The 27,350-nt window shown below is 54.6% G+C and overlaps 1 protein-coding gene across 2 annotated transcripts; it reads right to left on the bottom strand.

Annotated features, from left to right (window-relative positions):
• Positions 1–48: 48 nt before the first annotated feature.
• PPIL2 (peptidylprolyl isomerase like 2) lies at positions 49–27,344 on the bottom strand. 2 transcript variants are annotated; one of them, XM_080821698.1, is made up of 21 exons: positions 27,209–27,344; positions 25,447–25,496; positions 23,959–24,004; positions 21,782–21,844; positions 20,769–20,820; positions 15,970–16,021; positions 12,086–12,177; positions 11,134–11,223; positions 10,237–10,312; positions 9,363–9,523; positions 8,091–8,166; positions 7,405–7,511; positions 6,861–6,950; positions 6,510–6,543; positions 5,800–5,917; positions 2,123–2,179; positions 1,662–1,734; positions 1,486–1,548; positions 1,257–1,396; positions 885–987; positions 708–775 (listed from the first exon to the last, which is right to left on the bottom strand). In XM_080821698.1, exons 1-20 carry the CDS (start codon positions 27,238–27,240, stop codon positions 891–893), a joined length of 1,569 nt encoding a protein of 522 aa, XP_080677824.1. In that variant the 5' UTR covers positions 27,241–27,344; the 3' UTR covers positions 708–775; positions 885–890. The 2 variants fall into 2 exon arrangements, with proteins under 2 accessions (XP_080677823.1, XP_080677824.1); XM_080821697.1 differs by having other exon boundaries at positions 49–987.
• Positions 27,345–27,350: the final 6 nt, after the last annotated feature.

The following is a 27,350-nucleotide window of genomic DNA, read 5'->3' as shown; positions in this document are numbered from 1 at the left end:
GGAAGCCACATGGGCACAGGCTACAGAAGAAACAGAAAACAAAGGGCAGACCAGCAAAAATGTTAAGGTTTTTTTGACATTTATAGAAAAATAAAGGGAAGGGATTTTTAAATCCAGAAACACTGGTGAGGCTGGTATGAAAGCCCTAGTGCTGGGGTGAGGGGTCAAATGTTTGAGCCCGAAGTCAGGCCCTAAGGGCGGGAAGGTGGGGCAGCTGCTCCCATGGGCTCTTGTTACCATCCTGAGGCAGGGGGGGCAGAGCAGGCCCACGAGGGAACATGGCTATGACTGCCCAGAGTCCTTGCATGGCGGGGGGGCAGGGGGGTGCGGGCAGGCCTCAGCGAGTCCAGGCAAAAGGCAGCAGAGATTTTAGGAACTCGGGTCAAGGCTCCAGTTGAGAGTCCTCAAGCCACAGGCAACAGGAGCTCCCGTCTGTGGCAGCACCCAGGGGCTGTCCTCCCCACGGCCTCGGGTGAGGAGGTCAGGCTCTGCAAGCCTGTGTTTCTAATGAGGTCCCAGGTGCTAACGCTGAGCAAACAGTACCCAAGGGAGAAGACAAAAGTGGGGCTGGGGAGGAAGGCAGAGGCAGAGTCAGAGTCTCTGCCTTCCTCCCCCACCCAGGCCCACCCTGCAGGTGGGCCCAAGGGCCACAGCCTATGCTTGGTGGTCTGAGATATCGTTCCGGCTTGGCCCCGGCCTGGGAAGAAGGTTGGGCCACTGTACCAAGTGAAGGCGGGGAAGGCCCGTGGACTCCGAGGGCCAAGAAAGGGGACTTCTGCAACAAGCAAGAGCTTTAGTGAGCTGTAGTCAGAAAGGCGGAGAACTCCATGGTGTGGATACAGGCCCCCAGCCCTGAGTCCCTCCAGGGCTCCAGAGGGGCAGACCTGCTGCTACCAGGAGCTGAAGTCCCCAAAGCCTCGGCTGGGCTTTTTCTTGGCTGCAGGGACAGCTGTGCTGGTTGAGGGCTCTTCCTCTGCTGCCCGTTTCCTGGGAAGAGAAGTGCTCGAGCTGCTGGGCGTAGACGAGTCCCCCGAGCTGGGAGCCCACGCACACCCACAGCACCTGCTCAGTGTGAGGTCGCACAGTCACATATCCCCCCCACCCTGCGTCCTTGAGCTCCAGCCTGCACAGTGGCCCCCACGGCATCTGCTCCCCCACTGTGTCCGGTGCTCTTGCCACAGGTGGGCTCTGACCGTGGGCGCTGGGAAGCTAGGAGAGCACCGTGCAAACGGGACGAGCACCCTCACTGCACTCACGTGGCTGCTGGGTTGATGTATTTGCCCACCCCCTGGCGGTACGTCTGGGGGCCTTGGCTCCTCGCCTTGGGCTGTTGAGTCTTTATAGTGCTTTCTGGGGCCGCCTCCTCGAGCTCCGTCTTCTTCCGCTCCTCAGCAATCTGGGACAGAGCAGAGCAACAGCTGGCTCAGAGCCCCGCAGGTTGGGTGGGGTCCCTGCAGCCCCCCGCCAGCCCGGTGGCCTCCTCACCTGAGCATCAGCCTCTTCGTAGGGGTCCACAAACACGGTGGTGGAGTCGATGCGGATCTCCTCCTAGCAGCAGAGGGAGACAAGTGAATGGGCGGCAGGAGGCGGCAGGCCCCTCCAAACCTGCCTGCCCCGTGCCCATCCTGGGCAGCGGTCCCCCAGTCTCCCTTGGCACGTACCTTAGGGCGGTCGGTTTTGGGGTCACTCTCCACATTCTCCATGGCTGTCAGCGTGTCAAAGCCCCCAACAACCCTGCAGCCAAGGAACAGGAGTACCTCTGAATGTGCCCCAGGGCAGGATACCCCCAAAAGCATGGCAAGAAGAGGGGCAGAGGATGGGCCTAAGAAGGGCCACATGGATGGGGGCGTGGCCTGGGGAGGGGAACCGAGGGAGGGCAAGTCTGGACAGGGTAGCTGGCCAGAAGGGGCCTGAGTGGCCCTCCCCTCAGCCAGCAGGTCCGCGGAGCCAGCCATCCCCTGGCTAACAGAAAAGGCCCAAGTCCCCACTTCTGCGTGGCCGTGACCTCCGCAGTGATGGTCGTTTTGAGACCAAATGAGCACTGAACCAGGCATGGGGAAAGGCAGTGAGAGGGTCCCACTGAGAAAGGAGCCCACCCACACCAGTACCCCCAACCTCTTACCGCCCGAAGATGGTGTGCTTCTTGTCCAGGTACGCACAGGATCGAAAGGTGATAAAGCTGGGTGAGGAGGAGGGGGAATCAGGAAGAGCCTGTGAGCTTCCCTACCCAGCCTGCTTGGCCCCCAAGGCTTCTAGGCATCCCCGTCCCCCAAAAGCAGCTCAGGGAAGCTGGTGCTTCACTTGTGTGTGTGGCCCCCACACGTATGCCTGGTTGGGGCAGGCCGTCAGCCAAGGCCACTGAAGGGACCGGGACCCCGGCTCCCAGGAGAAGGCCCGGGAAAGGCCAGGGGAGGCTGTCACCAGATCGGGCTGCAGCCAACTTCTGGCGGACAGACACTGCCAGAGCCTGCAGGCAGAGGCTGCTGGGAGGGGTCTGAGGGGGGTGGAAAGGGAGACTGGACACCAGAGCCCATCCCACTGTGACAGCACGTGAAGATGCAGGGACTCTGAACTGGAAGAGAGGAGACGGGCAGGAAAGGGAGCACAGACCCTGAGGAATGTGGGTAAACACCCATAAATGCTGACCTAGTAAATTTTCACATCTAATTTGGTGTAAAAATGAGTGAAATTTAAATATCCAACCATACGAACATGTGAGCTGGCTGGGTTGGGGGATGGCACAGGCAGGGTTTGTCTGCGAAGGAGGGAGAGAGATTAAGTGGTAACTGCAGACTTTAAATAAATCTACTTAAAGCCAAAAGTGACACATAACTTCCAAATCAGGTGGGAAAAAAAAAAGGAAGAAATGAAAAATATTTTTAAAAAGGGGTAACCACACATGCCTGGGTGGCTTGCTCAGTCAGTTAAGCATCTGCCTTTGGCTCAGGTCATAATCCCAGGGTCATGGGATCAAGCCCCACATCTGGCTCCCAGCTCAGCGGGAAGCCTGCTTCTCCCTCTCTCTCTGCCCCTGCTTCTGTTCCCTCTCTTGCTGTCTCTCTGTCAAATAACTAAAATCTTAAAAAAAAAAGGGGGGGGTAACCAGGAAGTACAAATTAAGATAATAGAAAATACAGATACTGACTGGAAAGTTAAGTACACACCTACGACTGTCAGTTTGAATTAAAATAACCCCAAATCTAGGTGTGTGCCATTAAAAAGACACCCCTAAAACCTCAAGAATCTGGAACGCTCCAGGTAAAAGCATGGAAGAAGAGGCCCAAGAAGAGATGGAGAGAGAAGCCTTCTGGGGCGGGGTCTCTGGAGGAGCGGTTTGGGCTGGAGAGCCCTCCTGGGACACCATATGTTACCCACATCCCCGACAGCCCACGGCACGCAGTCAAGCAAGGGACAGAAACTGAAGCCCATTCCACCGGGGTCAACACCCCTTCAGAGCCAACCAGGCCTGACCAGACGCAGCCAGCAGGCAAGTCTCCACAGACGTCAACACCCACAACTGTGCAGACCTGAGCTCTGACCACCAAGTGGGTCTCTTGGCCATGCGTTGCTAAGACAGGTCAGGAAGCTTAAAAGGGAATGAAATAGCCCTGAAGGAAAAAGAAGGAAGGAAAAGCGATGACAGGGCGAACAAAGATATACCAGAAAGGAAGTCAGGTCTACGATTCGTTCTATGACCTGAGAAGACGGTGAAGGGGAAGCACAAGCCGTCAGCACGCACAGCCTCAGACGTCTGCCACGGCGGCGAGCAAGATGGGAGCCTGGGAGAGGAGAGAAACAGGAGGAAGCCAGTGACGATGGAAACAGAAGGGAATCGCATAAAATAAAAACAGGAAAGCCTTCCGTAAACCATTAAGGAGAGCGGGAATGCGGACACAGTGACGGACAGGAAGGGAGATGCTGCAGAAGTCTGGAAATCTAGAGACGGACCAGTTCCATTCTGGCACAACAGTAGCGACCCAGATGGCCCTAAAAGCGGAACCCGAACTGAGGAGTCAGCGTGAAGGATCCGCAAAAGCTGTCCCTGGCATGTTACCTCACCAAGCAGACCGGACGTGAGCTAAACCACCCCAGGCAGGTCACGCTGGGCCTCAGGCCCAACCAGCCCAGCTGCCCTCCAGGACAAAACAGTGACAAGCCAGGCTGGTCAACCCAGCGCTTCTGTCCACAGATTCCAAAAGGAAAAGAAAATGGTCTGATCATAGTAACAGATGCTTAGAGAAAAGCCTCTGGAAACACAGCCTCTCCCAAAGAGTCGGGCCGGCAACAAATTTGATCAGACAGCAAAACAGCATGGAACCTGAGAGCGGGACACCCACGTGCTCTCCTTACAGGCCCGACCGTGAGGGAACTAGCGTTCCCTCCGGAAGAGCAACAACACCTTGAGCTGATAAACGCTGAATAATCTAGGAAACCCAGGATGCTTTTTTTTTTTAAGATTTTATTTATTTGTCAGAGAGAGAGAGAATGAGCGAGCGCACACAAGCAGGGACAGAAACAGGCAGGAGAAGCAGGTTCCCCAATGAGCAGGGAGCCTTATGTGGGATTTGATCCCAGGACCCTAGGATCATGACCTGAGGCAAAGGCAGGCACTTAACTGACTGAGCCACCCAGGTGCCCCAACCCAGGACACTCTTAATAAACTATTCGAATAAAGTAGTTAGATATAAAATCAACTTTTTTAAAAAAAGATTTTATCTGTTTGAGAGAGAGTGTGCACACACACACAAGCAAGGGAGAGGCAGGGAGAGGGAGAAGCAGGCTCCCCGCTGAGTAGGGAGCCTGACACAGAACTCGATCCCAGGACCCTGGATCATGACCTGTGCTGAACACAGATGCTTAACCTACTGAGCCACCCAGGTGCCCCCCAAAATAGACTTTATATGAGCAACTGAATTGGAAAAGAATTTTGATTTTAAAATACCAAATAAGGGGCACCTGGGTGGCTCAGAATATACACTGTATATTTCAAAATACTATGGACGATTCTTCCAACTGAAAATACCTGGAAAAAGTATCTGGAAAACAGATGCCTAATCTAAAAAGCTCTGAAGAAAAATACAAACCTCAAAAAAAGTAAGCAAGGAGGAAAGAGTTGACAAAGAACAAGCAGAAACCAAAGAAGTTTTAAAAATCAGAAATAATGGAAATCAGATGAACTATAGCTCCCAGAGAACGAAGGACAGACAGATCAAGAGAAATTCTGGTTGGCTGGGCACCCCCATTCCACCCAACCGGACGGTGCTGCAGGGGAATCCCATCAAATGTGCAGGAAAGCCGCCACCCCCCCCACCCCCCGCCAGCCGATGCCACCATCACTGGCCACGGGGCCCCATGTTGCACAGACGGATCTCCCCTGTCCTGCCTGCTCCATGGCGTGAGGCTCCTCTGGAAAACTGTCTTGTCTCCACTCCTGCCCCTCCCAGGCTGGGTCTGGCCGCTCCCCTCCCCACACTCACTCCTGTGGGGCCCTCACCTCCCGCCTTTCCATCAGGACACAGGGCCATCCAGGCCCGGACTTCCAGCACTCCATGTCCTGGGCCACCCCCTCTCTGCCCCCGGAGCCAGCATCTGCCACCTCCCACAGCCTCCCTGGGCCTCTGAGCAACCACCCAGGCTTATTCCTTCATGGGCACATGCACACACACGGGGGTGGGGTTGGGGGGATGGGGGTGCTCTCCCCCAGGGCGCTGCCCACTTTCTGGGCGGGATTTGGGTGGAGCACGCCCTGGAGAGCAAAGCTGAGAGGGAGGACCCACCCACAGGCACCCACTGACTCACAACTGAGACTTGTTGGCGTTGGGCCCTGAGTTGGCCATGCTGAGGATGCCCCGGCCGGTGTGCGAGAGGTTGGGCCGGAACTCATCTTTGAAGGGCTTTCCCCAGTACGACTCCCCGCCTGTGGGAGGAAGCGGCAAGGCTAGCAGCAGCAATGCCTGGGTCCCAGCCAAGTGTGGCCAGTGGGATGCAGCCCAGCTCCACAGATGTGCGTTGAGTCCCGAGGGGCCCCGCCGAGTACTCCAGGAGGCAGCCCTGCTCCGAGGAAACCTCATCACCATCTCCCCACGGACCCCCCCAACCTTCAGCCCCCAGACCCCTCGGAGCCCTGCGTGGGGCCAGACCCCTAGGACAAGGAGGACAGGGTGAGAGCCACAGGTCATGCCCACTCACACCACACCGGGTGAGGACACTGCCTGGGCCCTCGGAGCCGATGGACCCAGAGGGGGCTCCAGAGCAGCCAGGAGGCACCGCATGGCCTCTCCTGCCCATCCAGGCTGCGCAACCATCTCAAAAACAAAAAACAAAAAACAAAAAACAAAAAACAAAAAACCGAGGGATCCGCCTAAGGTCGCCCCTTAGGCTAGTGGCTGTCCTATCAGATTCCACATCTGGAACTCTCGGTGGCACGCCCCAACCAACGACCCTCCCCACCACCACAAGGCCTACAGAGCAGCCAGAGCTGCGGGGGGAGCCCGCGCACCGGTGCCTACCTGTTCCCGTGCCGGTGGGGTCACCCCCCTGGATCTGTGAGAGGAAGCAAGGCCAGTCAGCAAGCTCTGCCCTGGGAGCCCGAAGCCCCACCTGGCCCTCCGCTCACTCCCCACCTGCCCCGCAGGCCTGAGGGCGAGGTGAGGACACAGCCCTCCCGGGCCAGCTCTCTGCACGAGCTCAGCACTACCGGGCTGGGGACTCACAGGGGTCAGTCCGCACGCTCCCCGCCCAGGGAGAAGGGGCTCACAGGTACGACTCTCAGCAGTCCCCGCAGCCCTCGCCCTGGCCAGGAGCCCTCTGGCCCCCACAGGGGCACAGGTCTGTGGCCAGCGCGGACCCCCGTCACTCACCACGAAGTTCCGGATGGACCTGTGGAAGATGGTGCCGTCATAGTACTGCTTCTTGCAGAGCTTGATGAAGTTTTCACAGGTCTTCGGCGTCTACACAATAGCCCAGATGCTTCCGTGAGGTGAGGAGCAGCCCGTGGGAGGATCGGAAGCACCACCCAGGGCCCATATCAGGCAGGGGTGCCAGTCAGCTGCCCAGGCCAGACCCGGTAAAGCAGGACCGTGAGGCTGAATGACAAGACACCTGCACCTGCCATGACCCTGAGCGAGGGCCACCGAGAGACACCTGAGCAAGTGGGGGGGCAGGGGGTGTGCATGCGTGGAGCCTGACCCCTTTTGTGGGATGGGTACACATGCCCCAGCCAGAACACAGGCCCAGGAAGCACCATGCATGGCTCCCAGGGTCCCTTCTGGGGAGGGGAATGCGGGCACTGGGCCTTCTAGGGGGCAGGTGGAACGTTTGTTCTCCCACAAGCGCGTACAGGCGCGACTACGGACTGAAAAGCTGGGCAGGCGTGTGGACTCTGGTGGGGACAGCCACACGCACCATGTCGCAGTGTAGCTCCAGATTAAGGTCGCCCTTGTTGGTGTGCAGGCGCACGTAGCCCTTCTTCTTCACAAACTGGTAGCGCAGCACGTCCTCATCGATGGCGGCTGCAAACCGAGGCCCCGGGTCCATGCTGCCCTCCAGCTGGGGCAACAACCCCTACCCACACCAGGTCTGGGGGGAGCCCGAGGATCGGCCCTGGCCTAGCACGGGCTCACGGCGCCCCAGCCACAGGACAGGGTGGATCTAGGGGCCGGGGGACATGGTGGGGCCCGGCAGTTAAGGTGGGGGAGACTGGAAAAGCCTGGAATGGGATGTCATTGGCCAGGAAGGGGATTAGTGGGGGCCAGGTAGGCCGAAAACACGAGAGGAAGAGGTGTGGGGCCAGTGCCAAGGTAGGACGTAGGCTGGAGCCCAAGATGGCACGGCCCCGGTGGGTGGAGGGAGGACCTCCTACCCCCTGGCTGGGCCCCCACTGCAGCCTCTGCCCCCCCAGACAGACACACACACACTTTCAGAAAGGGCCTGTGGCTGCCTAACCACACCAGAGCCTAATCACACCAGAGCTGCCTAAGCACCCATGAAGGCCAGGCACAATGGCATGTCGCTCAGGGTACAGGGGCAGGATGCCCACCCTTGGCCGCTGTGAGGCAGCCTGCTAGGGATGGACATGCAAGGGCAGCTACCTGCTTCGTGCGTGGTCTCCGGAACCATGGCAGTGGAGGTAAAGGAGGCGCTGACCTTCCCGGTGGAATAGTGCGCCTGCAGAGAAAACCAGGTGGCCCATGAGCAGCGTCCCGGGAAGCTGGAAGGCCAGGATCCCACCTCCCGGGGCCCCCTCAGTGCCCTTCCTCCAAGAAGCTATCCCTGGCGGCCTCCCACAGAGCCCAGCAGGGACTTCTGGGGGGCCTGGCTCTTTCTCTAAGGGCTCAGGGAGTGAGGGGACTGACCGGGGGCATGTGCGACAGAGGGCCCTGACCGGCCAGGAGGCTGAGACCCAGGTGGCCAAGGCTCTCATGGTAACTGAGACCCTGGACAGAACTAGAAACCAGTCACTGCTGGGGTTCACAGTACGAGGGACGCTAGTTCCTTTTCAAAGCTTTCAATTTCCTAGAGTAAACACACTGCTTTTTCAATCAGGGAAAAATAAGCCCCAATATGTTAAAAATATTTTTATCAGAGACAGAGAAAAAAAAAGGCATTTCTCCCTGTCAGAAGGAAATACACCAAAATGCTAAGCACTGTTGTTTTAGAGGGATGGGATTGTGAACAACAAACTTCCTTCTCTCTTGTGAGTTTTCCAGGATAATTCTGAGGGAGCCTCAGAGCCCTCCCCCATCCCCTGGAGCCCTGCCTGAACAGGGGAACGAGCAGCTTTGGAGCCTGACAGGCCAAGGCACAAATCCCATCACCATCACTGCCAACTGGGGGCCTTGGAGCCAACAGAGGGTGTCACGAAAAGCAAACGTGACACCCAGGCAGAGGCCCAGGCGGCGGGCACCAGCTGTCCCCTCCCCTCAGCACCACAGTCCCCTGAAACACCCCTGCAGTCTCTCCCTGGGCTTCCTCTGGGCAACAAGTGACCTGCTCCGCAAGGCAGTGACTGCATCCCAGGGGCTGTCCCTTCCCTGCTGTCCTGAGGCTGCAGCATCACGTGGTAACCAGGCAGAGGTCCACCCGGCCTATCCGCTCCGGGCTGCCGAGCTTGGGCCAGCGTGAAACATAAACCCTGTGGGCCCCCAGTATATGCACCAGCCACCCCCAGCCTCCTGAGGCCCAGCCTCAGTGCAGCTTGCCTCTGGGCCTCCAAGGGGCAGCTGGACTCTGAGGGGTCCCGGTCACCACCCTCCAAAGCTATCCTAGGGCTCCCACCAGCCCCTTCCCCCAAGGACCTCTCTGAGGAGCTGAGATGGGCAGGCCGGCTGCGCTGGCAGCCATGTAGCCCTCTGCCTACTCACAGCGTTCAGCTTGTCCACTTTCTTCTTCTCGGGGACCTTCATGGTGGCCGCCAGGACCTCGTCCCCTTTGAACTCCTTGTAGAGCTCCTGCAGCGTCTCACGGGTCTCGGCGTTCGTATTTTTCAAATAATAAGATGGGTCCTGTTTGGCCTTTTCTTCGTCTACAAAACAGCACAGTGACCCTGCTCAGACGATCCCCCAGCGATGTCCCCAGACAGTCACGACAGGGACAGGAGGCCAGAGCCAGCTGCAACAGCGGAAGCCCGGAACAGGATGCAGGCAAGTAAGCCGAGCCCCCACATAGTGGCTCCTGGGGGCCATGATGCAGGAGAGGGGGGCGGGGAAGAGTGTGAGGAAACAGCTCACAAGGGTGGCAAGACAGCCCGCCCGCAGGCAGTTTCCACTGTGGTCTGCTCTGGACTCTGTCCCTAGCCACGCCCTGGCCACAGTCACCCCCTACCCTCCCGGGACCTGCCTCCATGCCAGAGGGACCCAGCAGCCTGCACTCAGCCTGCAGTGGGAACAGAGACAATTTCTAAGGAGCAAGGGGAGGACTTGGGAGAGGACATGGCCTCAGGGGGCCTGAGGCAGAGTCCTGAGTGGGGAGGAGGTGGGGCCCAGGCCTCCACCATACGTGGCCGTGGGCACCAAGCATATGGGCCCCAGCTGGGACTCCCCACATCATGCCCCCTGTGGGCGGGTGTGGGTGAGTGCGGTCATGCCAACGTAGGCACAGAAGGAAGCATCGGCCAGTCTGGGCTCAAGCAAGACTCCTGGATGCTCCTGCCCCCAGCAAGGTGAGGGCTTTACCCAGAAGGCACGGATCTGTTTCACCCAAACCCCTGGCACCGAAGCCAGCTGTGCTTATACTTACCAGGATCTGTCATCTTCATGTTATTCTTCACATGAAAGAAATCGGAGACATTGAATTTATCCAAATTGGTGGGGTCCTGCAGCAAAAAGAACACGCGCAGCAGAGTGAGCCAGGCAACAAAGGACAGCCGGGCGGCCCAAGGGGCATAGGCCCGGAAAGAGAGAGGCAGGGGCACCATGGAGATCTGGGGTGTCAAGCAGGGAATGGAGGGCACCTGGGGTGCCAAGACAGGGCCAAGAGCAGGGGTGGGTGGTGGGGTGGGCAGACACTGGCACAGTGTCCCGTTCTCCCTGGCATACGGCCGATGAGCATGGATGGACGTTCATCTAGGGGGTGAGGGCAGACTGAGGCAGCCAAGTTAGGCCTCCCACACACACACCCCCACCACTCCCTTCAGCCCAGCTGCCAGACACAGAGCCCACAGCACTTCGGGCCCACCCCGTGGGAGGGAGCATGCATGGACCTCTGATGAGGATGGGATAAGCCAAGGATGGGAATGGCCCACGAGGCCACCCCCAGAGTTTCTAAGTCCAGGTCTTTCAGGAGCCCACTCAGGGCTGACACCTAGAGGCATGTCCTCTGCTCAACACTGGAATAGGACACATACCAGCCCGTCCTCTCCCACCTGGATATGGAGATGGCTTTGGGGGCAGAGATGAGCGACCCTGGAACAGCAAGGACAGGCATCGGAAGGAGAGATGTGAGAGCCAGACAGAAGCGGCCGTGCAAAGGCCCAGGCGGATAGAGAGCAGGGATGCTGGAGCTGGGGGCACTGCCAACAGTGGGGGGCAGCTGGGAAACCGCAACCAGGCATGCCCAGAGCCTGTGCAGGGAGGTGGGGTTGGCAGATGGCATCACAGTCCACCCTCAGAAGAGCAGTGGCAAGGGGATGCCCACCTGAAGGGTGATGATGTCCTGCCGAGAGAAGGGCTCGTCCGTCAGCAGGTCTCGGAAGTTCTTGGCCTTGATATTTAACTGTTCCACTGCCTGCAGCCAGAAGGGAGCCCGCTGTTAGGGTGCCTGCCCCAACCCTGGCCCTGGGAGCCGGGAGCTCACCCAGGTGCCAGTGCCATTCCAGGGGGGAGGAAAAGGATGGCATGACCGCGTACCACCCCCACCACAGAGGGTGGAGCCAGCTGAGCCACAGAGACTAGAATCCGCCGTCTCAGCAAGGCTCACTGAAGGACACTTGCGTGACACACAGCAGACATCAGCAAACGGGCTCTACAAGGCCAACCTTGCAGCTCTACCAAGCCCCTCAAGCCAAATCTGTGTTCTGTGGGCAGCAGTGACCCCCCAGAGCCTCTAGGGCAGCACTGGCCACCCAAACCCTGCCCACAGCCAGGGACAGGTGGGAAAACAGCTCAGAGAGGGCTTCCCTGCAACATGGTGCCGTGACGACTGCTGTGGTACCCTCTGCCAGCCCACACGGAGCAGCAGGCTGGGGGGGGGGGGGGAATCGGGGCCTCCCCACCCCCACGCCTGCCCACCAGCCTGCGTCTGCTCCTCCTGGGGACTCCAGCAGGAGGTGGGGCGGTGGGAGGGGATGCTCAATGCTCCCCTCAGCCCTGGGCCTGCCCTCAGAGCACAGGTTCCCTCCCAGGGCCTGATCAATGAAGACAAGGACTGCGGGGCGGACCCCTGGGGTACAAAACCAACCCCCAGGTTTCAGGACTGGAGGCCGCAGGAAGGGCACACCTCTTCTTGACTGCACCAGTGGCTCTCAGAATGCAGCTCCATGGAGACAGGCTGTGCCCACGGTGCCCGGGGCAACCTCAGCACCAGCCCAGGGTTGCCCTGAGCCACACCCCTGAAGAGCCTACAGGCGACACGGTTCCCAAGAACCTACCTCGTAGGTGTAGACATTGCCGGTGGTCCTGACAGCTACGATGTGGGTGTTGTTGGTGAACACGGTAAACAGCACTGGGCAGTGGTACTTTCCTAGAAAGAAGGCACATACAAAACCAGTCAGAGAAAGGGCCAGGGTCAGAGCAAGGGAGGACACAGAACCCTGTGTCAGCAGGCCCAGAACAGAGACCCACAGACAGTAAGCTGTTCAAGTCCCCGGCTCCAATCCCAGTGGGAAACTCCTAATCGTCCTACAAAACCCAAGCCCCACACGGCCTTCCTTGAAGGCATCTATGCCATCAGCCTGCTGCTAGCAGCCACTACCCTGGTCTCCTCCTCCTCCATCTCACACCTTGCCACATTCCCTAACCCCCTGTACCCTTGCCTGCGTTATTGCAACAAACTCCCACTGCCCTCCCTGCCCCTGCCTTGCCAGCTCTGCACCAGGCAGCCAGGAAGCCCATTCAAGTAAGTCCCAACAAATACACTGCAGAGAAAGGGGGGAGGATATTTACAGATTGAGACTCAGGACATAGCAAGCACACAGATTTGTGAGGGCTTCTAAAAAATCTTGATTTGAAAACTAAAAGAAAAAGATTACGAAAGCATTCCAGAATTTTGACCACAGGCTGGATATCTGATAGTAAAGAATTCCTGTTAAGTGTTTTAGGTGTGATGATGGTACTATGATGACTTTTTAAGTCCTTATCGTTTAGACATACACACTGAAGCACTTAAGCATGAAATGACACAGTATCTGGTATTTGCTTCAAAATTACCTAAGTAGGTGCCACACGGGAGCACAGATAAAAACCACACAGCTCTGAGTGGACAGGAACTGAACTGGGTGATGGCTACGGAGCAGGGATCACCGTACTAATTTACTTTCATTTGTCTGAAGTTTCCAATTAAAAGCAAAGCCAAGGGGTGCCTGGGTAGCTCAGTGGGTTAAAGCCTCTACCTTCGGCTCAGGTCATGATCCCAGGGTCCTGGGATCAAGCCCCGTGTCAGGCTCTCTGCTCAGCAGGGAGCCTGCTTCCTCCTCTCTCTCTCTCTCTCTGCCTGCTTCTCTGCCTACTTGTAATCTCTGTCTGTCAAATAAATAAATAAAAAATCTTAAAAAAAAAAATTAAAAAAAAATCTTCACCTTCCATATAAAATAAATAAATAAACAAAATAAAAGCAAAGCCAAAGAGGCGCCTGGGTGGCTCAGTTGGTTGAGCGACTGCCTTCAGCTCAGGTCATGATCCTGGAGTCCCGGAATCGAGTCCTGTATCAGGCTCCCTGCTCAGCAAGGGGTCTGCTTCTCCCTCTGACCTCCCTCTCATGCTCGCTCTATCTAATTCTCTTTCTCTCTCAAATAAATAAATATTTAAAAATAAAATAAAATAAAAACAAAGCGAAAAGGGATCCTGGGTGGCTCAGTTGGTTAAGCGTTCAACTCTTGACTTCGACTCAGCTCATGGTCCCAGGGTCCTGGAATTGAGCACCACGGCAGGCTCCATGCTCAGCGTGGAGTCTGCTTGAGGATTCTCTCTCTTCCTCTCCTTCTGCCCTCCCCCTCCTCACACACATACACGACTGTGCTCGCACCCTCTCTCAAATACATCTTTAAAAACAACAACAAAACAAAAGGGGCACCTAGGTGGCTCAGTTAAACATCCAACTCCTTTTTTGTTTTGTTTTTAAAAAGATTTTATTCATTTATTTGACAGAGAGAGAGCATAAGCAGGCAGAGTGGCAGGCAGAGGAAGAGAGAAAAGCAGGCTCTCTGCAGGGCAGGGACCCGGATGCAGGACTCGATCCCAGGACCCTGAGATCATGACCTGAACCAAAGGCAGATTCTTAACCAACTGAGCCACCCAGGTGCTCCAAGCATCCAACTCTTGATCTCAGCTCAGGTCTTGATCTTAGTGCTATGAGTTCCAGCCCTGCACTGAGCTCCATGCTGGGTATGGAGCCTACTTTTTTTTTTTTTTTAAAGGATTTTATTTATTTATTTGGCAGAGAGAGATCACAAGCAGGCAGAGAGGCAGGCGGGGTGGGGGCAGGCTCCCTGCTGAGTAGAGAGCCCGATGTGGGGCTCAATCCCAGGACCCTGAGATCATGACCTGAGCTGAAGGCAGAGACTTAACCCACTGAGCCACCCAGGGGCCCCTGGAGCCTACTTTAAAAAAAAAAAGGTGCTGACTGGTCAAAAATGTTAAAACAATTAAACCAGGTGAATGGTCAGATCTCATCTCTCCTCTCTGGCTGGCAGCTGAGAGTCCTGTGCGTGCCCGTGTCCTGCATGACTGCTCTGCACCATCCCCACCCTGGAACCCTCCAACCGTAGCCCCCTGCTTCTACCCTCACACTGCCCCAGCAATATAGGCCTCCTCAGGGCCTCTGCACTGGCTGTGCCCTTTGCCTGGAATGCTTATCCCCACATCCTCCTGTCTCATCGGATTTCCACACAAACCCCGTCAGTGTGTCTCACTGTGACTCCCTCTCCTCCCCACTCCCTATCTTTGGTTGCTGGCAGAAGCAGCATCTGACACGCTATGGTGAACCACTGTCCAGTTTCCTTCCTCACCATAATGTAAGCTCCTTTTACTCCAGAAGGGATGTGGCCTGTTTTGCTCTCTGCATGTGGCAGGCACTCAGTAAATACATGCTGAATGAGACACACAGTGGGCCTCTGAGTCAGCAGATCTCAGCGCGGAAGGTCTGCAGTGCTTGTCTATCATCGTGGAGCTCTGAGCCCCCAGACCATCCACAAAGCACCGTGCTCCGGTTTTGTCTGTGCTCCGGTTTTGTCGAGGCCACGCCCTCATTTACAGTGAGCCGGCACCTACTGTGGGCCAGGCTCTGGGGCAAGACGGGCATGTCAGGCCCCAGCATCTCCCCCAGGATGCACGCATCCACTGAGTGCTCACAACCTCAGCCGCGGCACCTGCATGGGCTGCGAGAACTGTGCCAGGCCCACAAAGAGCCAAGAGCAAGGTCAGACGGAGCCCGTGGGGAACCACCTCAGCTCTGGTATCTGACAAGAACAGCGGAGGGTGTGAAGAGCTGGAAAGCAGGATCCCTGGGGCTGGCGTGGGGCTTCAAAACCAGCAGTGAGGAGAAGCCCAGCTGAAGAAGTCCCCAGCAAACCCAACACACCCCACCCCCACCTGCCCTGGGCCTCTGAGCAGCTCCTGCCTCAGAAAAGAGCAGACTAGGGTTGCAGCTAAACAGGGTCCATGCCCACAGGGCCCAACTGTCCACACAAAGGCCATCAGCAACCCTTACGGCCCCACTGCCCTTGTGGGAAGCAGTGCCCAAAACTCAACATTTTACCCCCCTACTACCTCCCCAGCTTTAAACCATCTGGACCTTTAAGGAAAAATTATGTTACATCTTTTTTTTTAATTGGGGCAAAACACATATAACCTTTGCCACTTCAACCATTCTATTATTTTCAGTAATCTTTACTGCCAAGGTGGGACCTGAACTCACATCCCCGAGATCAAGAGCTGCGTGCTCCACTGACTGAGTCAGCCAAGGCACCCCTACATATTTGAAAAATTAAGGGGCGCCTGGGTGGTTCAGTTTTTTAGCGGCTGCGTTCGGGTCAGGTCATGATCCCAGGGTCCTGGGATCAAGCTCCATGTCAGGCTCCTTGCTTGGTGTGGAGCCTGCTTCTCCCTCTGCCTCTGCCTCTCCCTGTTTGTGCAGTCGCTCACTCTCTCTCATGCAAACACAAATATATAAATAAAATCTTTTAGAAAAAGAAAAAGAAAAATTAAGTGTCCGACTTGATCAGAGGGGAATGATGGATTCTGCAGAGAACGTGGTGAGAGGCAGGGGCGCTGGGGTCCGAGCACAGTCTTTGAAATGGTTGTAAAAGGGATCTCTCACCTTCCTTGTTCTTTGCAAAGTTCAGCCTGATCAGGGACCTCCCGTCCAGTTTCTGGAAGAAAAATTAATAATTAATAAGGAGCAAGTGGCTGATGTGAAGAAATGCGGGGCCAATGAGGATGGGTGAGGTAGAGAGATGGGCAAGGTCTCTGAGCACGCAGAGCCCTCACAGCAGCAGGCAAGAGGAGAGCCACAGGGGCCGCCCCGAGGGCCCTGAGACCCAGCAGTCACGTGGGTAAGAGGGGCTGCCCCACAGAACCCCCAGCCTCTGAGCAGCACACTGACCTGCTCACAGGGCCACCCCTGCCTAGAGGCCAAGAGTGGAGGTGTGTTTTATACTTCTCAAATGCTGACACATTTTTATTGTGAGCCCTGATGTACTGACTACTTCTGAAGTTAAAAATGAATGTTACCATGAGAGACTATGGACTCTGAAAAACAATCTGAGGGTTTTGGAGGGGCGGGGCATGGGAGGTTAGGTGAGCCTGGTGGTGGGTATTATGGAGGGCACGTACTGCATGGAACACTGGGTGTGGTACAGAAACAATGAATTCTGGGGGCACCTGGGTGGCTCTGTGGGTTAAACCTCTGTTTTCAGCTCAGGTCATGATCTCAAGGTCCTGGGATCGAGCCCCACATTAGGCTCTCTGCTCGGCAGGGAGCCTGCTTCCCCTTCCCCTTCTCTCTCTGCCTACCACTCTACCTACTTGTGATCTCTCTCTCTCTGTCAAATAAATAAATAAAATCTTAAAAAATAATAATAAACTGAATTCTGGTACACTGAAAAGAAATTTAAAAAATAAATAAAAATTTTTTAAAAAAATGAATGTTACGGGGGTGCCTGGGTGACTCAGTCGGTTAAGTGTCTGCCTTCGGCTCAGGTCATGATCCCAGGGTCCTGGAATCGAGTCCCGCATCAGGCTCCCTGCTCGGCGGGAAGCCTGCTTCTCCCTCTCCCGCTCCCTCTGCTTGTGTTCCCTCTCTCGCAGTGTCTCTCTCTGTCAAACAAACAATAAAATCTTAAAATAAATAAACAAATAAATGTTACTTCTTCACCTAGCTGGAGGGTACACAAGCGTGCCCCTGCTGTTCTGCAGTAGGACTAGTTTGTTGGGGGGGGGAATCAATACCCCCACATGCGGAGTGACTGTGATAGGATCCTCTAGTTTTCAAAGTTCCTGCACCATCTGTAGTTTACCTCTTCTATGGGCGACTTTACAGTAAAACAAGGTCCAGGCAGCCAGAAGAAAAAAGCTGCCCCGAGGTGGGGGGCTTGGATTGGAGCAAGAGAAGGGGACTGCAGAAAGACCCCCAGAAGGGGGAGGGAAAGCTTCGTGCCCGGGAGCACCTAACTGAGAGCCCACATCCCAGTGGCTCCTGGCCACTCTGGTGCGGGCCCGGCCCAGCCCTGCCTAGCTGAGCCACAAAGGAGACACTGGGCAGGCCACCCAGGGCTAGGCCCCCGTGTCCTCGCCCTCCTGCAGTGGCCAGCCCTCACCCGCTCCTCCACGGCTGGTTTCATTCCTGCAGCAGCCACTCAACTGCCCACCCCCTGCCCCGCCACCAGTGCAGTGAGCATTCAGCAACAGGGTCCTCGCTCCCAGGCTGCTCCCATCAGACAGCCCTCCTTCTTCAGGCCCAGGCAGCCTGGGTACATGACCCTGCACACAACATGCTCCTCCTGGGTCCCCAGGAAGTGACATGCGCCAAGGCAGCTCCTGGTGAACTGCCCTTGGTTTAGCTGCCACGTTAGGCCTGGCCTGAGGCTGAGCCCAGAGCAGCTACATGTTTTGGGGCCCTAAAGAGCACCCGTGAAGCAAAAAGCCCAAAACAAAAAGTGCCGTAGACGCAACCAAATGACAATATCCATGGGGAAGGAGACCAAGGCCATGACGACAAGCGGGGACAAGAAGACCTCAGGTGGTCCAGGGGTAGGGTGGAGGCGGAAAGCCACCACTGGGAACGCAGAGCACGGAACCTTGGCCGTGGACGAGACCTGCAGACTCGTCTGCTGCAGACGTGACACTCATGTCAGGGAAGGCAATGAACCCCAAGCACAAGCCAATCATGGGGCACAGGCAGGCAGCACAGACCCCACAGGAAGCCCCTGGAAGCCCACAGGGGCTTCCCAGCAGAAGGCCTCACAGGAAAACACTGCCTACTCACACTTTCAAATGATAAAAAGTGAGGAAGGACACAGCAGACACCTGAAGGAGAGCGTTCTTCTTCCGGAGGCCAGGCCACAAGCACCACCTCAACCATCTGAGAAAAAAACCCACAGGCTCTGGGTGGCCAGGCCCAGAAAGCACGACCCCCCCAGTCTAGCCCCCTTTCTTCCAAGGCCAGGGAAGGACTGCTGGTGAGCCACCCACCTGATCTGAGGGGCCAACGGCACCCTACACTCTGTCACAAGGGCCAGAAGAGCCCAGACAGCATAGAAGGGCCTCTAGGAATCAGGTAACAAGACCTCGGCTAAGTAATGAACCAGTGACATTTCACCTGTCCTAGGCTAGCGACCCGGACACTGTTCACACTGCTTGCCCCCTCACTAACCTCCCCATCAAGCCTCACAGCACCCAGGTCCTCCTGGGCCTCCCTGAAGGTGGCCTCCACCCTGCATAGCCGCCAGGGTCTCCATCACAGAGCTGACCAGGCCTCAGCCAGCTTGCTGTCTTCCCCATCAGGGCAGGGCCTCATCTTAGCAGATGGGCTCCAACACCCTGGCTCCGGCGGGCTCTCTGCTTCACGGTGCCAGCACCGGCCGCCTCGCCCAGCCTGCTATTCTTCTCACACAGGCCATATTTCATGAGGTGAACAACCTCTTGGCCTCAAACACCTCCCCCTGGTGTCGCCTGTCCTCCAAGGTCCCACAGAAGTCCCTACCCTCCCTGCCGGCCCTCCTCATCCCACCTCCACCCCAACTGCCTGCCCCACTCCATGCACCCAAATCCCTCCTACCGCTCAGGGTTCTGCTTTGAAGGGATAGACCTTCCTGCTGAAGCCCCACTGGCCTGGAACACCAAGCACAGGCTGGATCGCCCAGTTCTACCTGTCTGTCCCAGGCACCCCTGGCACAGGACGTAAGTGACCCAGTCCTCCCAAGATGGGACTGCACTAAAAGGCTCCTACTGGGCTCTCCCCAGCCCCGGAGAAACAGAGACCCTCATGTGACAGCCCCGCGAGGCCCACAGGTCCATCTGTAACAACAACCATGGGTCCAGTCTCTCTGTGCTCCCTCCTCAGCCTCCATCCTGGTCCAAGTTCACGCAGCACCTCTTGCACAGACAAGGGGACAGCCCCCTGGCTGCTTTCCCACCTTCCACCTTGCCTCCCTGTAAGTCCTGTTTCTTACACCACAGCCAAAGTGATCCTTCGAAATGCAGGCCGGGGAGCCTGGGTGACTCAGTCGGTTAGGCGTCTGCCTTCAGCTCAAGTCATGATCTCAGGGTCCTTGGATCGAGCCCCGAATCGGACTTTCTGCTCGGCAGGGAGCCTGCTCCTCTCTCTGTCTGCCACTCTGCCTGCTTGTGTGCTCTCTATCAATAAACTCTTTAAAATAAAACAAAGACACAGACCAGATCACAACATGCTTCTGCATGAAAGCCTGTCCAGCTTCCAGCACCCCCAGAACAAACCTAAACTCCCCCCAGGGCCTTCAAGCCCTCCCTAACGTGGCCCCTGACCATCTGTCACCATCCCCGAGTCTCAGCTTCAACGGTGCTGCTCCAACACCCTTCCCCAAGGCCCTCACCCCCCATCCCCAGCTCCCTGCCAGGGAGCGCCCCCACCTCCCACAGCCAACAGCTCCCAGGCCCTGCCTGTGGCAGCTGAGGAACTGAAGAAATGGGCCTGTGCCGCAGTGTAAGGGAACAAGAGGGTCCCAAGAAGTAAAGGGACCACCAGAGTGTGGGAAAGGCAGCAGCCGCACATATGATGGAGGCCCGCAGTGGGGGGCAGAAAAGGCGACTACACTGGAACTTGGCTCTGGGGCTCTTTTCCCAAGTGGCACAGAATTCCTGACACTGGGCCTGTGTGCGTGACATAGAAGGAGCTGCTTAACCTTGCTCATGATAAAAACACAAATTAAGGGGTGCCTAGCTGGCTCAGTCAGTAGAGCATGCAACTCTGATCTCAGGGTTGTGGGTTCGAGGCCCGCACTGGGTATAGAGATTATTTAAAAATAAAATCTTAAAATGTTTTTTTAAATGCTCTCACCCTGAGGCAAAGAAAATTTCTAAAAACCTGATCCTTGTGGTTATTGAGGGTATGGGAAAACAGGCATTTGCCACTTCTCTGGAGGACAATTTGCCAGTAGCTGCCAAAACAGAAAACACACCCTCCCCGTGACCCAGCAGTCCTGGGAGGACCCCCATATATGTGTCCAGAGATGGGCACAGGGTGGTTGCTGTCCGCTGTAACAGCAGGTGACTTCCAACATGCCACAACAGCCCCACAAGAAGACATGTGCAGCCACGACAGAACGTGGAACAGCTCTACACACTGATGTTCAGATCTCCAACACCCCAATGGGCGAGGAAGCAAGGTACAGTGGGGTTCATGCGTGGGACTGCATCACGACCCAAGGAAAGAAAATGGACGTCTGTCCACATGCATATACATGTAAGGAACATTTCCAGAAAAGAACAGTGTGGGGATGAGAAGGGAGGACAGTCCCACTCATGGTGCCCCGTGCACAGTCCTCTACCGTGCTCATGTGTACACAAAAACCACAGAACAAAGGACAGACGAGCGACAGCGTTCAATCGGCGTCATTTAAAAACTCATGCCCGGCCACCTACCTCTCCGTTGCTGGGGTTGGTCCCATACTTCTTAAGCCAAGGGACGATGTTACTGAAGGGAAGAGAACAGAGAATGTTAGCCAGGTGGCCAGGTGCAGCCCGGTGATGAGCCCACCATCCACGAGGGCCGTGTCCAGGTGAGCGGTGCGAATGGGCTTCGCTCCATGTCACTCTGCTAGTCCCTTGCCTTGACCAAGGAAGTGAGAAGTGTTTCTGGATACATGGGTTTCAATGTATATCCAGCGTTTTTATTGTGGTTATGGATAAACAACACAAAACAGCAAAAAAAAGAGAAATGTAAATGTTGATACGTTCACACAGTGACATACTGGGCCTGCACCAGAAGTCAGGCTTCCAGAGAATTCTGAATGACACAACTGGGTGAAAATGGATTTAGAACTGTCTTCGCAGTATCACAAATAAACTCACAGAAAAAGAAGAGTATAAATGTTGACCATAGTTATCCCAGACAGTGTTATTATGGTAAATTTTTCCTTTAACTTTGAAGTATTTTCCACATTTTCTAAATAGAGACTAAAGCATGAAAAATTTACAGAAGCTGGTTTATGCTGGAACATAAAACTGAGCACCATGCTTCAAAACACAGTACGGGGAAAGTGTACCTAAATTATGGCTCTACTTTCATAAAGCGAAAAGTATTCAAGTTCATTAACATTCCAAAACAGGTATAGGTAGGCCAATTAGAACCCCAGGTGCCCCCACCCCTGGATGGGGAGAGATCGGTGCTACCCCAGGCAGGGACAGTAGTGCCTGCCAGCAAGGCTGCCTGCCCACGGGTCACAACAACACTGTGGCCTCATCCCCAAAGCTCTAGAAGTCTCCTGGGTCCCCAAGAGGCCACCCAACACTCCCGAGGCTGCCAAGACCCCAGCGTGGCCTGGCTTGGCAGTGCCTGAAGACACAAACCCCCTAGCTGGTTCCATACCCCCTTCCCGAGTGGGTATCAACAATCTCACTCCCTTTGTTAGCTCAAAAGTCGAGGGAAAACTCACAGCAAGTCGAAGACGACACCTTCAGGGGTGCAGACTGGGTAGGCGAAGGGCTGCAAAGAGAGACTGAGAAAAGGGCAGAGTCACTCCAGGTCACACAGTGGCTCCCATGACTTCTCCCTTTGTTTCTTCCTTCTTCCCTCCAACAATTCCAGGGCTCCTCTGCCCAGCCAGGGCTGGGTGTCGGTTCAGAGGTGAACCCCACATCCCCGCCCCTCAGAAGCTCCCTGTACACACCAATAAATACAAAGCAAGGGTCCCAAGAGGTGCTGAGAGCACTTTGGGGCAACAGCAGCCTCGCTCTCCCTACACTCTCTGCTGTGTCATTTGACATGTTCGAGCCCAAAACAAGTTCCTGGAGGCAGCCTTGGGGGCCAGGACTGGAATTCACTCCCTAAAACCTCACACAGCAGGCAGGCCACACTTTTCTACTGAGAGCTGCCCTCTCTCATCCCAAGAGACTCTGGCGGGCCTATCCTGGTCTGGGGGTGCTGGGTCCACTCCTGCTTAGAGTGTGCACACAATCCCCCCCACATTTCCAAGGGGTAGGCACGTGACTCAGGCAAGTGCCCTAGGAGCCCTGGGTAAGTTCTAATACACGGATATGGGGGTAGATGGGTCTGCAGAGACCCAGACTGCCACAAGCCATTTACCACCTCGTAGAGGGTAAAAAACAGAACCCACAGATGAAGGGAGATTATACCTGGTGAATTCCTTGAGCCAATACCCTTTTCTCTTGCACAGGGTTTCCATTGCCAGCCATCAAGAGCCCCAGCTGACCTGGCTTGTTTGTAAATCAGTCATCTCTAAGTTGGGTCAGTACAGGTCAGTCCCCAGGACCTGGAGAGCCTGGCAGTGATAGGGTCACCTCCCCAGATGCTGCTCCAGAAAGCCCTCAAGGAACAACCTCACCACCTCCCTTTCTGGGCCAACCTATTACTCTAACCCAGTGGTGATCCTGCTGCTGCTGGGGGCTGATGACAACAGGGTCCAACACCAAAACAAGCTCCAGATGGCAAGACACCGTCCACGTGTCTTCTCCAAAATGGGCCTCAAAGGGCATATTCTCAAAGCATATTTTTACCCAGAACGCAAGGTAGTTAAAAAGTGGATGAAACACACTTTAGAGACCTCTTGGAGGAACTTGAAACCAAGGATGAAAGTATTTCCATAAAATCCATTCATGCACACTCTGAATGAGACCAGATTCCCAGGAGGCCGATGACAAATATCCGTGGGGAGAAATCCAACCAATGATGCCTCGGTCTCACTTGTGGACCCTCCCTGAGCAAGTGACAGGAGCAGGGAAAAGCCCTCACTCAATGCTACATGGGATCCTCCTGGGGCAGACCGAGTGGCTGCACCCTTGGCCCTTCCTACATGCTCACTGTCCTGTGGTGTCTGGCGGAGAGCACTAGGAGAACTCTGACAGTTCTCAAGGCCCATGATGACCTATGGAATCAGAAACCAATGGGACACACACACACACACACTGCATGTGTCCAGAGAAGGGATGATCACAGCTTGAGCTTGGGGAAACTGAGGCCCAAGTGGACCATTCCCCCAACCCCCAATGTCTGGGATTCGTTAATGCTAGTCCCACTTCTCCAGCAGACCCACCTTCTGTTCATACACGTACCAACCATGGTGGGAAGAAGCATCTGGGAGTGTCTACAGCTGGGTCTCTCCCCATCCCCAACAGTAACCTGTGTTCCCAGGGAAGGGGGAAGGGGTTCACAGTATCATGACTACTACTGATGCTGTTACTACTTAGACCCTGGACTAAAAGTAAATCACGAAAGACATGGGCCCGGAGTCAGACCACTGGGTTCAAGCCTCAGTGGCATCACTTTCTGGATGTGATGCCAGGGTGAGGGACTTCCCACTTTTAAATACTGACTCTCTCAAGTGTAAAACAGGCTTAACAACAGAGTCTACTTACCCTAGAAAGTAAGAAAGAAGCTAAAAGAAACGATACATAAACACACAGACACAGAATGAGCAGAAAATTAAGTATTAATTCTTATCACTCTTAGGTCACCTTCTCTCAGTTCAAGGAAGATCTAGGTGGGGAAACACAGACGGAATCCACATCTGCATCCCCAAGGACCAGATTCACTGTCAAGTAACGAGTATCAGGAAACAAGTAGGAGGGACAAATTAACACTTGAAACTCTTACCTGCAGTGATCAAAAGGTAAACGACGAAAATTGGCTTGTGGGATATCTGTTTAAGATGAAAATAAAAGAAAGTTTATTCTATAAATAACTTCATGTGTGTTCCTACCACCAACTCAATCGCATGTTAAGAAAAAGTTCATGTTAACTACCTAGTGAAAACACTAGTATGGGTTAAAAACCTTTCAATAGGGGAGCCTGGGTGGCTCAGTTGTTAAAGTGTCTGCCTTCGGCTCAGGTCATGATCCCAGGGTCCTGGGATTGAGCCCCACATCGGGCTTCCTGCTTGGCAGGAAACCTGAATCTCCCTCTCCCACTCCCCCTACTTGTGTTCCCTCTTCCAAAAAAATAAATAAAATCTTAAAAACAAACAAACAAAACCTTTCAATAGATAGAACACATGGAGTATATCAAGAACAAACTTAAGAGCAATAAGCCACTGAGGTTGGGTTTCTCCCACAACATCGCTGTGGGGCCTGGCTTGGCTTTCCAAGACGGCTGTGCTGGTCTTATCCCCATCAGCAGTTAATGAGAATGTGCTCTTTTTAATGCAGACTTGATAACCTTGGGTATTATCATTCTTTTCATTCTTTATTAACTTGACAGAAAAAAGAATGTTTATTTTAATCTATGTCAAAAAATATCACCACCAGGGTGCCTAGGTGGCACAGTTAAGCATCTGACTTCTTTTTTTTTTTTTTTTTTTTTACAGATTTTATTTATTTATTTGACAGAGAGAGAGATCAAAAGTAGGCAGACAAGTAGGCATAGAGAGAGGGGAAGCAGGCTCCCTGCTGAGCAGAGACCATGATGCGGGGCTAAAATCCAGGACCCTGAGATCATGACCTGAACTAAAGGCAGAGGCTTAACCTCCTAGGCCACCCAGGTGTCCCTAAGCAACCGACTCTTGATTTTGGCTCAGGTCATGGTCTCAGGGTCATGAGATCAAGGCCTTGTCCACTCTGTGCTCAGCATGGAGACTGCTTGAGTCTCTCTCTCTCTCTCTGCCCCTCCCCCCACCTGCAGTGGCTCTCAGGCATGCTGTCACAAAAATATGTATAGATATATATACCCTCGGGGCGCCTGGGTGGCTCAGTGGGTTAAAGCCTCTGCCTTCGGCTCAGGTCATGATCTCAGGGTCCTGGGATCGAGCCCCGCATGGGGCTCTCTGCTCAGCAGGGAGCCTGCTTCCTCCTCTCTCTCTGCCTGCCTCTCTGCCTACTAGTGATCTCTGTCTGTCAAATAAATTAAAAAAAAAGAAAAAAAAAAGATATATATACTCTCACCGAGATTAATTTTCTCATGTGTTCAGTGTTCTTTTTTGTGAATTATCTGTGTTCTCAACCCATCTGTCTGCTACACTTTCTGTATTCTTGTTCACTGTTAACTTTTACAGTCTCACTGCATAGTGAAGACCATTGTTACTTAATTACAAACCCCCCCTTCCACACACATCCACACCAAGAGAAAGAGAAGGATTTCATGCCTTACCTGGTTTCTTGCCACCATAGAAGTGAGTGTATTCAGCACAGGTAATGTACCTGAAGAAGAGAAAGAGAATCTTATTACCACCACCCTTTATAAAGAGGACAGTCTCTGGAAGTAACCGATGACTGAATCATTTCACTCATTCAGCAAATGCTTATAAAACACCTACTATGTGTCAGACACACAGTGGTAAATGCAACAGAACACAGAGATACACAAACTAATAAGCAAATACAAACAGTCCTGCTTTCCTCTGAAGGAAATGAACAGAATTTAACAGAAGGCTTGAAGATGCAAAGGAGCTAGCCATGTGAAGATCTGGGGGAAGAACTTTCCAGGTAGAGGGACCAAGCAGACTTATCACATATAAAAGCCCTGATAGGAAAAGCTGTTGTGTTTTCAGAAAAGGGTGAAGTCGCTGAAGAAAAGCACACAGGGGCATCCAGGAGCAGATGAAGAAGGGTGGTGGTCAGATCACACAGGGCCCCACAAGCCGGGTAAGGGCTAAGGATTGGCTTTAAGCAGTATGGAAAGCTGCTGGAGGGTTTTGAGTAAGGCCCTGGCATGACTAACACAAGCCCTCAAAGCATCTCCCTGGAGCCTGTGTAGACAGGGACAAGCAAGAGAGGCAGCAGAAAACCAATCAGGAGGCAACTACAAAGGTTCAAGGACGGGCACGCATAAACTCCACCTATGGGACGGTTGCTGGATGAGTGAGAAGTGGCTCCTGGAAGAGCCACAAGGATTTACTGATGAACAGGGGGAGGAGAGAGCCGCAGAAAAGAGGCCTCAAGGCTAACTCCCAGACTTCTAAGAAACCCAATGGCGGTATGACCACTGAGAGAGGGGAGATGAAGGAGGAGCATATTAAATTTGAGATGTCTATCAGTCCTCCAACTGGAAATGCTGAGTAAGCAGCTGACTCCTGCAAGAGGGGAGATCACAAAGAACATAAAGGGAAGAAAAAACGTGGAGGACATGGATGTATGAAGTCTGGGAGAGGAAAGAGGATCCAGCAAAGGAGACTGAGGACAGAGATGCCACTGAGGCAGACGTAAAACCAACAGCATATGATGTCCCACATACCAAAGAAGGTGTTCCGAAGGAGTGAGGTGGTCAGCTGTGTCATGCTGTTGAGAAGCCCAACAAAATGAGAATTGTGAACTGACCACTAGATTTATCACCAGAGAAGTTACTAGGATCCTGACACGAGTAGTGCTGGGGAGTCAAGCCTGCCTGGAGTAGTTTCAAGAAGATATCAGAAAACAGTAAGCAGACACAAGTCTTTCACGTCTTATGAGAAAGAAAAAACAACAAATCACGGTGGTAGCTGAAGGGGAGCGCGGGGCACGACTAGTTTTGTTTTAAACTGCAAGACTCCGGGACATGAGTGTAGGCGGATGAACCAGCATGCAGGGAGACTGGAGGTTTGGGAGAGGCAGGGGCTGATTCGGGAGCAGCGCTCGGGAGTGCAGAGGGGCCCGTGCTCGCCCAGCGCCAAGGCAGTGGGAGAGCCACGCTCAGAAGAGGGCACCTACGGCGTGTTAGAACCGGGAGCCCGGGAGACCTCGGCGCTGGGGGTGGGAGGGACGGGGAGTAATTCCCCGCCTGGGGAAGGGGCAGAGGCTTCCGGGACGAAGCGCCATTTACGAGCCGCTCTGGGAACCAGCTCTGAGAGAAGGAAGAGGGGCGGCGCGGAGTGAGGGACAGGCGGGCACTGAGGCCGAGAGAGGCTCCGCTCCGCTCCAGCTGCGGCTTAACTTACATCTTGTCCTTCTGATGCTGTCGCTTCCCCATGGCGGCGGCGGCGGCGCTGGCAGTGCCAGGACTAGCGAGTGCGGAGAAACGATGGCAAACAATCCAAATTCCGACTTCCCGGCCCAGCTCCCTAATTACTTCCGGGTCTC

The sequence above is a fragment of the Martes martes genome (assembly GCF_963455335.1).
Source record: "Martes martes genome assembly, chromosome: 13".
Lineage (NCBI taxonomy): Eukaryota > Metazoa > Chordata > Mammalia > Carnivora > Mustelidae > Martes > Martes martes.
This window is presented reverse-complemented; position numbering and strand designations above follow the sequence as displayed.

Excerpts from the sequence above, each read along its gene's own strand:
- PPIL2 (XM_080821697.1), bottom strand. The coding sequence starts at position 27,240 with ATGGGGAAGCGACAGCATCAGAAGGACAAGAT. Across the intron at positions 25,497-27,208 it reads CAGCATCAGAAGGACAAGAT|GTACATTACCTGTGCTGAAT; the intron begins GTAAGTTAAGCC and ends TCTCTTCTTCAG. Across the intron at positions 2,180-5,799 it reads AACGCCAACAAGTCTCAGTT|CTTTATCACCTTTCGATCCT; the intron begins GTGAGTCAGTGG and ends CTCCTCACCCAG.